Raw genomic sequence first — 15,629 nt, forward strand, 5'->3', positions numbered from 1 at the left:
ATGGCTTTCAGTTTCTTCATAAATACCAGTCTTTTGCCTTTACTTAGCTGTTATTTAGTTTCACTTAAAAGGTTTGAAATTTTCAATTTGACCTCACCTATCTGTTTGCATGGATTGCAGCTTACCTTCACCTGGCAGACAAGACTCATAAAGAATCAGAATAATTTAGTAGTCCCTTTAAGTTGTTAGGTCAGATAACAATTTTATCCAATCAGGAGAGAGATCATTTATCACATTCAATGTTATCGCGTTCTAGTTCCAGTTCTGTCTGCTTATCCTTTTGTTTCATCATTTCCAATTTCACTCGTTTACCCTATAAGGTCTCCCTCCTGATTGGATAAAATGTGTAACCTATCGCAACCTGAAATACTAAAGAACTGGAGAGACCCCTGTTGCTGAGCAAACATTCTATAGCAATGGTTCAATCAGAAATTGAATATAGCTTAGCTTAGCTCTCTTGTAACATTTTCTTTTTTTAAACAAAATATATCACACCCCCTTTAACTTAGCAACCACAGTCTCAGGTTCTGGTATGGCCATTTATTGATTCCTAACTGACTGCCCATCTGTAACCCTCATCTCTGGGGAAAGGTTGGTTTTCAGCTGTCTTGAATGGATCCATTCGCATGCATGCACACACACACACACACACACACACACACACACACACACGCACACGCACGTGCACACGCGCACAGACAGTATCACACGTGCACACAAGCAGATGTACACGTGCACACAAGCAGATGCACACACACACATTTTGCTGAATTGTGAGTGCAAATCATGCTCACACAGAACATCATATGCCGGTCTAAGCACACAGTGTGCACAAACTCATATTGAAGCTAAGACAATAATATGTTTCATTCACAAAAAGAGAAACAGGTGGAGGAGGTAAACAAACAGGTAGTTGGTTAGTGACTGCGAAAAACAAGAAAGTGACATTGCAAGAGACTGAAGATGGACAGAGAGCGAAGAGAGACGGCAGAATGAAGGAGGGAGAGGGAGGATGGGAGGGCGTGGGAGAGATGTTGCATGTTGAGTCAGAGCCCTCCAGCCCACCTGATTCTCTCTGTGAAAGACAGTGCTGAAAAGACCCTCTGCCAAGGCATGCTCAATGCAATGACATTGTCGGAAAACAAGCAGACAAAAAAAAAAAAACGCCTTTGACTCACTTATCACATATTCATGGCCTTTCTTTTACTCTAGTGTACTCTACAGTATGTGTAGAAATTTGAATAATAGTATTTCTGATTCTTGTGGGTTTTTGGATATTTGATATACTGCATTATTACACCTATGGAGACAATAGTGCATAATGATAACCAGCAAGTATGTAAACAACTACTGTCTGTCTGTGTTTGGATTTTTTTCTTCCCTGCCATTCATTTATCTTCCTCTACCCTGCTCCATCTCTTCTTATGATGTGGCACCCAGGGAGTGAGCTGTCTAGAAGAATGTTCCTGTCTAACAACTGAACCGATCAGCACCAAAATGTCTTGTACACATGCAGTGCCGTCTCTACAGGGTGGCATTGCCCCTCCAGATTGGATTTTGTGCCCCTCCAGTGCAGATTGGCCAGTAGTACCCTACCCCAGGGATACTCAAATAGATTTACCTGCTAACAGAAAATAAATTGTTATGGCTGAGTAAAATAAAATACAATAAACACAATTTGCCTGAAAATAGATTACCCAGCTATGACCTTTTTCATGAAAAAAAATGAGTAGTGATATGGCTGACTGAGTAAAATAAAACAATCTACCTGAAAATAGATAGCTATAAGTGAAGAGCAATTACCGCAATTTCCGCAATTTCCGCAATTTCCATTTCCGCAATTTCCTCAATTTCCATTTCCGCAATTTCCGCAATTTCCATTTCCACCATTTCCGCAATTTCCGCAATTACCATTTCCGCATTTCCGCAATTTCCGCCATTTCCATTTCCACCATTTCCGCAATTTCCGCAATTTCCATTTCCGCAATTTCCTCAATTTCCATTTCCGCAATTTCCGCAATTTCCATTTCCACCATTTCCGCAATTTCCGCAATTACCATTTCCGCAATTTCCGCAATTTATTTTCGTTCGAGTAATAGTACAACTCTAATAGTATTACTTATAATAATGTAATTAAAGATAACTTCATTCAGATTTATTTATTTTTATTTCATTTTCCAGATTTCTTTTTCTTCTTTTTTTTAGATTTTCATTGGTGGGCCAGTCATAATGGTCCCGCGGGCCTGATGTGGCCCGCGGGCCTGAGGTTGAGTATCACTGCCCTACCCTACCAATATTTTAATGAATCTATTCTAAAGTTCTCCATGATTATTGTAAATATATACTCAATATGTTCAAATTAATTGAATAGTTAATAGAAATACAAGGTAATATATGCATGCAGAAGACATTATAATGCTCAACATATTTGTATTTCTTTATTTGTTGTTGGTGATGCTGCATAATTGTAGCCTACTTGTAGCCTTTTTCAAGCATCACTTTGTTAATAGGCGACTATTTGTTATACATAGGGGGGGTTTGAAAAGTTAAGTGCCCCCTGCTGATTTGTGCCTGGAGACGGCACTGCTTGTACACACTGCCAGTTGGACAACAATCTTTTTCACATAGGCCCATTGGGCACTAGAAAAAGTGTGCTTCTCGGAGCACAGGTCTCCGCCAGGTCAGGTAGGTTATTGTGGCCTCCTGGTGGCGCTATAATGGCCAATGTGGAAAAAAGGGTGCTATTTCTTCTTATACCTTTGACGGCAATTGGATGTTCAAATTTGGCATTTTGTTCCAAAAATCCATCTGTTGGTCAATGGCAACTCTCCAATGTGAAAAGGGTGGGTATTCCTCTACCTAGTAGGAATGTGTGTGCAAATTTTCATGTAAATTGCACGGTGCGTTCATGATTTGAGGCATTTTGTTAAAAACGGGCCAATAGAGATACCGTGTACCAATTTGCAGGATTTTTGGACAGAATTTGAAGGAGTAGGCTACTATCAAAAAAGTTGTCTAGGGAGTGTGCATGCAACGTTTCACACAAATTGGTGCAGTTCAGGGGGCAGTCAGACAGATATTTTGTGAAGCCACTAAGGAAATCGGGATTTCTTGAAAGTTCATATAATGGCCTGTTGTGGCGCTGTCAGGCCCAACTTCACCTAGACTGTATTACCTTAATAAACATGGTCATGAATACTTTCTGCTTCCAGTCACTAGTTTAAAGTCTCATTTCTAATGTCATAATATTCTTTTTGGAAAATGATGGTCCCATTTATTAAAAAAATTACCATAAAGTTGCGTATGTTCTGAGGGGCGTGGCTACCGTTACAGTCTATGATCGGGATTCCCCACCCACTCGAGTCAAAATAAAAACCAACTAAGAAGAAGGGGGGAAGTCCCACCTCGTTGTCTGGGCCAGCCAATGGGCCAGCTGGGCCCAAACGGATCTAGAAAGATGGCGATTTACAATTCAAGGACTGACAGGCTTCATTTTACGTTCATGTTAGACCCGGGGAACACTTTGACCATATTTTTTAGAGTCTATGGTGCAGTTATAGGTGAAAATCGGCCTGTTATAGCGCCACCATGAGGCTGATTTGAACATTTTCAAGTGGCATTTTGACCATTCTGGAGGATTGGAGAGGCTAAAGGAAACATGGAAATATTATTCAATGAGGTTATCTTTACCTCATAATCTAAAAGTATGACTGCTCAGAGTAAACATTCTCAATACATAAAGGGCCTTTGACCACTAAACAAGCAACATGAATAAAATTAACATGCCCCTATAGGGCCTAGACAAATAAACAAAAGCATGCACATCTTCACTATAGGTAAATAAATGAAAGTGGGGAAAAATATTAGTTCACACTGTACTGACTCGTCAAAATGAATGACATAAGGGGCACAGTTGGTAGGGGTTGGCGAAAGGCCTTTCTGTGTGGAGTTTGCATGTTCTCCCCGTGTCCCCTAGGGTAGGTACCCTCACAAAAAACATGCAGTAATCCTGGTCTCTAAACTGCCTCCCCCTGGCCAGCCGGGGCGCCTGATGGAGGGGATAAAATCGTGGGATAAAAATTATAAAAAAGAATGACATGATCATTTCATATTTCTTATCATCAGCAGCTTTATTACATCACTTGTTAACAGTAATGACATGTCACAAGTACTAGATTGAACCTTGATCATACATTCAAATAAGCTGCTGTACATAAAGTTAGAGATACCCTTAAATGATATTATGGTGCAAGAGAGAGATTGGAAGAAGTAATGCCTAGGTATGCGTCAGACTGAAAGCGTACTGTTACTATGGGTAGATATATACACTACTTGCATTCCCGATCAGTGATGCTTATGCAGTATACCTATAATACTGCATGGATAATAACTGATTGTACCCATTTCAGCACTATGGTCAGATATTAAACAAACGCATTAGGCTATGTTTGTATGGTCCAAGAAGTGTTCTTCGACAAGACATTTACCCCTTATCCCTAAACCTATTTGCCATTTTTTATCATTTAAAAACAGTTCAAATAGCTGATCTACAAGCTCATGTGTCGATGTAGATTGGCTAGTTGAACTTAACCAAACACACAAAGCTCCCCCTACTGTACTGTCACTGTACTGTCACACCCGAAATCATCATATATACAGTAAATATGTGTGTGTGTATTAGGCTGCACAACAGTGACACTTGGTGATGAAAACCAACCAAACGCTATTTTCATGCTCGGACACAGAGACACACAAAGCTCCGTATAGGAGTGGTTGCACCACTCAAAAAATGGCAAATAAGTTTCTGGATAAGGGATGGCGCAAGATAGGGCCCTTGCTTTGTGGGGTAGTTTCACTGCCGTCCTCAACAATGCCGCTGAGCAGCGAGCTCAACGTCTTTAGCTGCCATTCTTCTAGTCTTGTTCTGCAGATAGCGTGCCTCACCCTCCTTGAAGCGGTTCTCCTCTTCCTCTCCTTGAAACTGAGGAAAAACAGAAACAGGCCAGAAGGACTAATTATACGTGTCACTTACTCACACAACATGTGCACACTATTCATGTACAAAAGGCGTGTACGCATGTGTCGACACACACACACACACACACACACACACACACACACACACACACACACACACACACACACACACACACACACACACACACACACACACACACACACACACACAGGCACAAGCATTCACGCAAATACACACACACACACACTCCATGATGAATACACTTGTTTGTGTGTTTCTCTCTCATACACACACACACACACACACACACACCTTGCACCTGCGCGTGCGTTTGTGCCGTGCGTGTGACACGGAGTAACATGGATTTTGATGCTCTCCCTGGTACAAGTGACTAGGGTACCATTTCTAAAAAATACGTTTTTATATTGTATATTCTATTATAATTTTACTATCAATCAGACAAATCTGTTATCAAGGGGGAAATTATTTGTAGTTTAACTTTTTTTGTTTGATATGCTTAAGTGTATAATGTTGGGTCATATTCACATCATCAAGAGTTCAAGGTGTTTATTATCCTCACTATTGAGGATAAACAAAATAAAGTTAATGAAACAAAATACTAATAGGCAGATATACATCTACATTATGATCTGTAGATATACTGTATATTGTAGATGTTCAGCATATTATACATACAGTACTGTACACTACAGTCTGGCATCGGCATGCAACATAGTATAAATTCAGCTTCACTCTCCAGTGAGACCCCACACAGTCCCACAGGTAAATACAAATGCCACTCCATGCCATGCCAGAAGGCAGAATTCAGGAGAATTGCTTTTTTCCAAAGTCCTGAACTTGGAACGCAGAATTTTGCGTTGAACAAATTTGTTTCAAAATCCATGTCGTTACACTGCATCCAGTAGATAAAGAGTGCTGGGTTGCCCCGAAAATAGCTGATCTACAAGCTCTCAACGCGTCGCAGCACGATGAGTTGTGAGTCTGCTGTTTTCGCTATTTTTGTCCGAAAGTGCCCCCTTTTGGGATTTCAGCCCCTGCCTCTATAACACTCTCTGCCCGTGCCTATATATGGTATTACAATGTTTAGAAACATTATCAATCAATCGAAGTATAGTATCAATCAATTGGTCGCCTCCTTTTTCCACAAATATAGCCGATCTACAAGCTCACAACGCCGCACTTTGTGACGTGTTGTGCACCCCAAATGACTTGTATTATTATTACACTGGACACCAGGTGGTTGGCACATTTCATGGCCACCTACCATTCAGACTTCACGGCTAACAGATGGGACCTGAACTTTACGGAAAAGAGGGGTGTTGCCAACCGCGCCAACACCTCATGCAAATAAATCGTTAATATTCACTGATATGAATTTCAATTCAAAGATTTATTACTGGTATCGAAAACATTGTAAAATCCTCACACTGTGTATACAATTTCACTGTGCCAAGTCGTTTTTAAGTAGTCTTCCTTTCCTCCATTTGAAAGTTTCAACTCATTTCATTGAGTTTCTGTCTCTTCTCATAAATTAAAGAGCACAGGGGTTGTCAGTAATACTGAATGAGAAACCCTGCACATTAGGCTGCCAAATGGGGAGATCAAGGTCACAAATCTATGTGATGTACAGCCAAGTGTCAGACAGACAGACAGACACAAAGTGGCCTCATTTTAGATAGGATGACTTCATTAGAGATTTGCATTGGGCCTTCATGGTTGCACAGTCATACATTCTGGCTTATAATAAGGGCTCTCTCCTTCAAAGTAATTTGTATCACTGCCAGGCCGAGAGCCAGGGACGGAGATCATATTTTCACCCGTGTGACATTATAGTGCATGCTTTATTGCTTTTCCAGTTCAATATTTGCTCACGGATACTTCAAGGATGGTGGTGGAGTGAGCTGGAAAAAGGCGAGCATTCCCGTTACCGTGCACACCACTGAATGGAGGTTGAGTGACAAACACAAATGTTGCAAACTAACTTGGCCTGGAAACATACAGGGGAATTGCTCAGAAGATGCTGGCAAAATGTCAACAGGGTTGTTTTTGTTTTGTGTAAGCACAGCCTGTTATTAGAGTGGGCATGGGGCAAACGTGGTGGTGCCAAATGTCATGTCTCAACAGTAGCGCTAAGCAGAAAGTAACCATGCTCAACAAAAATAATAGGCTAGCCATCTGTGGGACTGCATGTGTGGGGCCTCACTGGAGAGTGCCTGATTATACTTTGTTACATGCGGGCATCATACTCGGGTGTCATATGCTGAGCATCTAAAGCTCATAACGTGTTGAATTGTTACATGTTGTACTTGTAAGAGAGAAAGATAGGAATGTCTGACAATACTAAAAGGTGTTTTATATCTGATACTGTAACTTCTGGTGAGACCTTATCAAAGCATTTCCATCACTGTCCCTTAAATAGAGGATGTAAGCCTCTCCAATTAATCCAAAATGCTGCAGCTCGCTTGGTCTTCAACCAGCCAAAATTCTCACATGTGAATAATGTTGATTTTTTTGTCAGGTGAAACCTGACTAATGAAAGCTCATGAAATGTAGACGACATCATCACCACCTAGTCATACTGACGGGCCGGCCTAGCCTGATTGGCTGCCACACACGCTGCCTAAGCCAATGAGAGTGTAGTATGATTGCCTGCCTCCTAAGCTATGCCACACGCACCGCGAAAGGGCTGATTTCTTCAAGCTCTATACCACCACAGCCTCAAAGCGACAACAGCTGCTAATGTTATGAGCTGGACAGCAGGAAAGCGACAACCAAACACAGTCATTGAACCACGCACAGAACGTCGGAAACGAGGGGGGGGGGGGGGGGGGGGGGGGTGGGCACAACAGAGACAAGAACACAATGGAAACAGTGCTTCTTTCACCTGACAAATATCACTATGTCGTTTCTTGTTTTTTAACACAAATGTTCTCTTCTAGGGTTCCCTGGCATATTTTCAGATGGGGGTCTGTGGCTAAATTTTGAGGGTCCTTGACATGAAGTTTGAGAAGCACTAGTATGAGATATCATTATATATTACAAACTAATGTACTCTTCATGAGATCAACTTGGAACTCAGCCAATCATGGCTGTAATTCAAATCAAATTCAAATATCAATCTAGGTCTAGGACATTTATGAGCAACCACTGTATACATATCCACAATGAATGGCACAATGAGAACCTGGCTGCAACATGAGACAAATAATTACATTTATGGAAAAAGCCCAAACAGGATTCTTTTGAACATAATACATTCTGAAAGAGTTTGATTTGTAGATGGAAAACATGCTATTTGGAACTTTAACCCAATTAGTAACACTAAACCAGTAAGATGTCCTGAGGGCAAGAGGCGAGGTCACTCTGAAACAACAGATAAGAAGCAGGAGTTAAACTATTAATCTGGTGTCCGTGAGGTCGGATGTACTGCACAGATCTAGGTGATGATCCAGTCTTGTCTTACAGGGTTTGATGAGGTCAGATCAACATATGGAAATAATTCTATACTGGCATACGAGTGTCTTGAATGCACAGGGTTTCATGAGGGCAGATCAACATAATGGAATGTCAGAACAGGTCAGCTCCATATATGGAGATCTATAAGGGTATGTTTTATGATGGAATGAATTACAGCCTACATTCAGACAGATACTATAGACTAAACTGGACAGATGATGTAGAAATCTCACACTCTTTGGGGAATTTACAACATGTCTCAATGCAATGCGTTTTGTGAGCTTGTAGATTGGCTATTTTGGGCGTATGTTCCCCCCAGAACATGGATGCTGGGGTGAAATTGTTTAAAACAATGTGGGGTTTTTTTGCGGAAAAGAAGAAATATCTGCCACCAAGGCACGAGTTAACCCGTTGCTCATTGTCGTAAATGAGGAGATATCTAAAAATAAATCGCCATGACAACCCAGCTTGTTTTCATGTCAATGGAGGCCAGCTGAATCTCTCTGCCTGCTGGAGAGGGAGAGAGGAACGGAGGGACAAAGAGAAAGAAAGTGACGGAGAGGAGGGTTGAGAAGGCAGATATAAGAAAGGAAGAAATGATAGAGTCGAAAATAATGCATAGAAGGGGAGGGATGGAAGGAGGAGTACTAGGTAGAGAGGCACAGGAATCAATGGTTAGAGAAACGAGAAGCGAAGGAACGAGGGAGGAATAATGGAAAGAAAAAAAGTAGGAGGATGAAAAGAGAGCAGGAGGAGGAGGAGGAGGTGTATGAATATATACATGCAGAAGGAGGCAGGGGAACATGTTGTCGAGGCAGAGTGGGTGGGATGGAGGGATTGTTATAGGAGAGGAGAGGGAAGAAGGAGAGAGGGACTGAGGGATGAGATGAGGAGGGAGAGGAAAGTAGACATGGGAGGAAGAGAGAGAGAGAGAGAGAGAGAGAGAGAGAGAGCAGGAGGGAAAGGGGGTTGGGAAGCAAGTGTGTGTGTGTGTGTGAGAGAGAGAGGGGGGGGGGGATGGATGGAGAGAACACATAAGTAGAAAGAGGAAAAAGAGAGAGAGTGATGGGATGGTATAGGCACAGTGCAGATCTGCTTGAACCGAATGCCTCCACATAATGTACATCAATTATATAATCGTTCCTCCACTCTGTACAATTCATCTGAAATGAATGCATGCACCATAGACTTACAAACAAGAGCATGGCATCCTAGACTCCTAGTTGATCTCTCATGTCATAATGTAGTCATCATATTAACAGTCTCGCACAACTATGGCATTTGTTTTGGCGGGACAGTGGATCTGACATTTTGGAGGGGATATGTCCAGCTTTTGGTGTGTTTGTGTGTGTAACACATTGACAATGAATGGACAATTTTGAGTGTTTGTGTAAACACAAACATTGAAGACGAAGGTGAGGACGCAAATGGCCGGAATGAGATGGTGTATGATGATGATGTATAGTCCAGTGGTTCCCAAACTGTGGTGCGTGCACCCCTTGTGGTGCGCGAGCGTCTTCTAGGGGGTGCGCGACATGAAAAGGCTAATGGTGGTCCTATATGGTTTTATTATACAGTAAATATATTAACATAGTGTATTATGCCAATATATGCAGAATATAGCCTATGCTGCATAATACAGTATATGCCATATTCAGGTTCATTATGTGTATACTATATAGGAAATATATATAGCTTATGCAATTTTTATTTCCATGTGGGGGGTGCGTCAGCTAGGTCAGCCCCCAACAGGGAATAGTTCAAATAGACGATCTATACACAAAGTAAGGCACTGATGAAAATACTGCCCATGCTGCATATTGCACAAAGATGTGTGCATTGAGTCAGTGCCCACAGAATCTCCAATCTCAATTATCCAAGACAACAAGCTGCTTCGCCTTTTAGCATGTTCTCGTCAACACGATCTCCTACCAGTGACAACTGCACAGTTGAGCAGATCTCATTTTCTTTGCCAGACCCCATTTAATAATTTAATTTAATGGCCAATCCATGGATTCAAACCATCAGACTATTGATTACAACAAGTCCTCTACAGTAGCGATGGTTCCCAAACTTTTTCATGTCAAGCACCCCCAAATTGACACTAATTAGCCCGTGGACCCCCATGTCTGAGACCCCCAATTTATATTGTAAAATCAATGTTAATTTAACTTGTACAAATGGAACCAAATGGACCCGTTACAGACCCATGCGGGTCCATTTGGTTCCTAACTATCATTTAGCTGGGGACCCACTGGAACTCCCTGAAGAACCCCTGGGGGTCTCCGGACCCCACTTTGATAACCCCTGCGCTACAGTACCGTGTGACAGATGTCACAAACTTCATTATCCTCATTATCATTGTCTTTCATGGTGTCCCGATCTGATATTGTCCAAGGATGATGATGAGGAGGGACATACCATGCACTGTTTTCTTCTTCTCCATCCATTTCTCCTTCAGTACATGCATGCATTCAGACACGTGCACGCGCGCACACACAGTAACCCAGAGCACAGCTAAAGTGGCAATGTCTAAAAATAGCAACCACAGATGTTTCATGAAAGAGCGAGCATGGTTGAGAGAGACAGACAGACACAGAGAGATAGAGGGAGAGAGAGAGGAAGAGAGAGAGAAAGAGAGTAAGAGAAAGGGTCCAGGGAATAAAGCACCTGAAATAAAAAAGAACAGCCACTGTCCTTTTGATAAGGCTATTTATAGCACTAAAGACTAAACGAGAGCACAATCGGCCAGAAACAAACTACACAGGGGATTGGTTGACATTTGTTCATACAGTTTTCGTATTCATCATTTTATAATGCATGGTGCAAGCCAATACTACACTTGACAATGTATGTGTGGGTGTTGTTTTATTTTTGGCTGGGACAATTCTGCTTGGAAAGGTGTGTCCTTCATACTGTAAATTCACAATTTGAATTTAATTGTACTGCTGTACAATGCGAATAAACTAAAGTATTACTTACTAGTCCATATACCCGTTCAGGGATATGACATACCCAAAGTATGTTTCTCCCCCCCCCCCACCCCCTCTCCCCCTTCTCTCTCTCTGTTCAAAATAAGTAGATGCATACATGGTGAGAGATGTATCCCCACGCATCTCTCTCTCCCCCTCTCTCTCTCTGTCACTTCTATTGGCTCATGTGGCACACCCGCTATGCGATGCTCAGCCAATCGCAGCGCAGAATGACACACCTTCCAGCCAATCACAGTACGCAATATTTGAGGACGCATTCCGTCCACACATTTCCTCCTCACACATTTTGAGGACACATTTTGAGGATGCAATCTCTAGAATTGTTAGTTAATATATTATTAGTAGTACGAATACATCTTGCAATAAATGCTCGAAATCTCTGTAGGCTACATACGTATGAACTAGGTCCTGTTTGTAGTACTTTCCGACCGACCGACTTCAAACTCGTCACTGCCAACATCCCGAGGGACTGCCGCCCGGTGTTCAGAACCGCCGTTTTTTTGTCTAACGAACTTGTGTCAAACTATCAGCAGCAACCGTATTTGGCGGCTGAGTTTCGTCCATGTTTGACATGGTGAGCTGAGCTGATTGGTCAGAAGCATGCTAACGCTGCACAATAAGAAAGGGGAGGAGCCAAACCTTGACACACAGTGTTTGCGTTTGGATATAGGCCTGAGCCACTTCCATTGAAATGAATAGCTGGGGGCGGGGCAGTCCTCTCTCTAGATATATTATAACTATGCACACTGAGTGCGCTGCCAATACAAACTGATAGACAGGTACTGTAAGTGCGCTCACGGTGCGCATTTCCGAACGCACCCTGTATATGAAAACACATATACAGTACAGTGTATCGCTGAATGTAGCTTTAATCAGGACTTCCGTAAATAGTCAAAGCCAGAAATAGCCTTGATGGAGAGTTCTCCTCTCGCCCTCCCACACATACATGAACCAAGCATTCAACTCTAAAGTCATATTACTGAATAGTTACAGTATGCAAATATACTATATTCTATACAGTAGAAAGAATGTGGTACAATAAAATAGTATTATTGTATCAAATCTTTTCTCTCTATAATATATATCCCTTTCAAATGAATAACTCTCTCTCGCTCTCTCTCTCTCTCTTTTATCTGACATGCTACCCTGACATCCAGTTTGCCATTTAGATTTCTATTTATAGAGTTGAGAATGAATTATTAAAAAAGGAGCATTCCTATTTTCCCTCTTTTTCTTTGGGGCTTTTCTTGTCACCTAGAATTCACAATGTTTGGAATCATCATCAATCCAATTCACTCCCACAAAAACAAAGGCCATGCATGCCATGCATGCGTGCACATACTGTGCAATGGGAAGTGAAGGGTTTGTCTGAAATGGTATTTGGGAGGGACTGATGGCATAATATGTTTTCCAATGATCAGTTAGAAGAGATGCACATTTTTCTGCAGACAGAGTTGGCTAGTTTGCGTATGGGTGTCTGCTTCCTATAGTGAATAACCTGTCATGGATGTAAGGTGTTATGTAGCATCCTTGAGGTGCATGTGTGTGTATCAGTGTCTGCGAGAGCGGGAGTGTACACGTGACAAACTGGATGTGTGTGCGTGCGTGTGTGTGTGTGTGGGTGGTTTGTGGTCATGTGACTGCTCACTCATGTCTACAGTGTTGACAGTGAAACAGACCAACATAGCACTTGGCGACATGACAGCACAGCAGACTCTGCACCCCAACACATTTCTACACAAATTTCAAATTTCCCATTTCCCTCTATTTTCGTCCATGATAAATAATTTTACTAAGTCTTTTTTACTATTTTGAAAAACATTTTTGAATAGTTAAAATAGTCAATCTACATGCTCACAACGTGTCGATGTAGATTGGCTATTTTATTATTTATTATTGTGCACCATTTATCATTTACAGCTTAACTAGACTTTACAAAATCTGTATCAATCGATTGACAGTGGCATACAATGACTGTATGAGGCTGCTTCTGAGAGCTCCAGTGCAAGCCAAATGTTCGTCAGTGTTGGGGTCCCCACCTGCTCTACTGTGCTACGCAATCTTATGTATAAATTTATGTGTAGGGTATCTGAGTCAGTAAATTACATCATTAATGTCATCACTAACACGATATGTAGTTCTGTCAGGTTATCCTCCAGACTGTGGAACCATTGGCGAACTTGTCTGTATATTGTCTGTCATATTACTAATTGCTCCTCTATATAGAGTCTATAATATAGAGGAGCTTGCAGGGTTTGCCGTTCCCAGCGGCCAGCAAATATGCACATTTTATCCACACACATTAAATAATGCATATTTAACGTCAAAAACTATGCCACAATGCAGGGCTTAGACAAAGTAAGGGCCTAGTTGCCACCTACCTTCAGAGGAGAGACTGGGAGAGGCTTGTGGTACTTGTCTAAGGAAATGTAGGTGAAGACCGCAGTGACTGCGCGATATTTCCCAAGGTCGGGTTCCATGACTGAAGCAGCATCTACAAACACTTCAATCTCCATGGACTTGTTGCTGGTGAACATCATCCTTCCTGTTACCGTCACCACACTGCCTGGAATGGTAACACAGGAAGAAATTAACTAAATGTTATATTATAATGATGTTGTTAATTTCATTTCATGTTCCTGTTGGTGTGTTGCTATCAGTTTTGGCAAACAAGAGGACAAACACTCTGCCAGTCATGAAGGATAAAATGCATTCTGGTATTCTTACTTTTTTGGAATTACTTATGACTGAAGTGAGTGGTGCAACTCCGTGTGAGGGTGGTGGGGGGGAAGTTCCGGTTGTAATTGTAATGCACATAACTCGAGAACCGTTTTCCCCACCGTGCCTGGTATCGAGTCGGTCGGACCCACGGTTCTCCAGAACCACAACTAAAGGCTCTGGTCAGGCTCTGCCAGTGGGCCTAATGAGTCAAAGTCCCCTCACCTGTGCAATTTCCAGTCTCTGCCAATTGATTGCCATGGCAACCCCACACCTGCAAATTGATTACTTAACCACTCCACTTTTCACAGTCAGTTTGCACTCTTCAGACACAGGCAGACATACAGTGATGCAAGAAGAACACAAGAACACATCAAAGTAGTTTGTTTTCCTCCCTTCTCCCTCTGTTTTTTGTCATAATCTATAATAAAACCAGTACAATTACTACATTTGTATAAAATAAGAGAATATGCAAGTATATTAAATGTATTGTGGGATGTCGCTAAGCAACAGGCCGCTAGGTAAGCATGGGACCCGAGAGAGCCAGTGGGGGAGGAGCAGAGCAGCCGAGAAGACCACGCCCACCGCTGGGTCGGGTGATCGACGCCCGTTACGTCCCCGCCTACGTGCTGTCTCAAGTTCAAGGCTACTCATCAGCCACACCTGCGCGGCCAGACAAACAGCTCAAATGCAGACGAGGCTGCTCTTGCTCACTGACTCTCCGACAGGACAGATCGGGCCATGCTCTGGTGGTAAGCGAATCCCCACGGTCTCAAACACACACAGAGTGATGTTGTCTATGCAGAACAGAGCTAATGTTCGCGTTTATCTTTCTTTCATAGGTAACCCGCTCCCGATCAAATCTGGGATCGTATGAACCCCGCCTGGCTGGAAACGACGGGGAACGAAGTACCTGTCACAGCCACGGCGGAATTTTGTTAAGGCAAAGCAGAAACCACTGTGGCCTTCCTCCCACGGAAAGGAAGGACTGTTTAAACCCACCCTTAAAGAGGAGGACATTTAAGTTGTTGTTACGCTGCTTTATTCCAGGCAACACTTTAGGGGTAAAAAGGTATGCCTTTGTGTAAAAAACAACAAAAATAAATAAATAATAATGATAACCGTTAACCTGTTGACTTTTCCTTATCGGTTACACTTTACAGGTTACAATTTAGGCATTTAGCAGACGCTCTTAATCCAGAGTGATTTACAATAAGCAAAAACAAAAAGTATGGCAATACATCACATACATAAAAAGTAGATGAAACATGTGTAAGCTAAGAGCGTAACAGTGGAATATCTATATAATGAAACTATAAATATATATCACTTCTTTGAATTTAAATTTAAGGCAGTTTTTGTACATTATTTGCTATTTAATAAGAGCTGATGTGTTTGTTATTTGAAGTCTATCCTACAATTCAAAAACAATGAATGGCTTTAAATTTAAAGGTAATTTAATA

At 41.9% G+C, this 15,629-nt stretch overlaps 1 protein-coding gene across 2 annotated transcripts in view; it reads right to left on the reverse strand.

Moving 5' to 3' along the window:
- Positions 1 to 4,104: 4,104 nt before the first annotated feature.
- acot7 (acyl-CoA thioesterase 7) overlaps positions 4,105 to 15,629 on the reverse strand; it is a 45,808-nt gene continuing 34,283 nt past the window's right edge. For both annotated transcript variants that reach the window (XM_080763489.1, XM_080763488.1), the window contains exons 8-9: positions 13,830 to 14,014; positions 4,105 to 4,981 (exon numbers count right to left, since the gene is read on the reverse strand). In XM_080763489.1, the coding sequence (XP_080619615.1) occupies positions 4,865 to 4,981; positions 13,830 to 14,014 (302 nt within the window). In that variant the 3' untranslated portion in view covers positions 4,105 to 4,864. The remainder of the gene's footprint in view (positions 4,982 to 13,829; positions 14,015 to 15,629) is intronic.

Source organism: Protomyctophum bolini, assembly GCF_963924005.1.
Source record: "Protomyctophum bolini genome assembly, chromosome: 5".
In the NCBI taxonomy this organism is placed as follows: Eukaryota; Metazoa; Chordata; class Actinopteri; order Myctophiformes; family Myctophidae; genus Protomyctophum; species Protomyctophum bolini.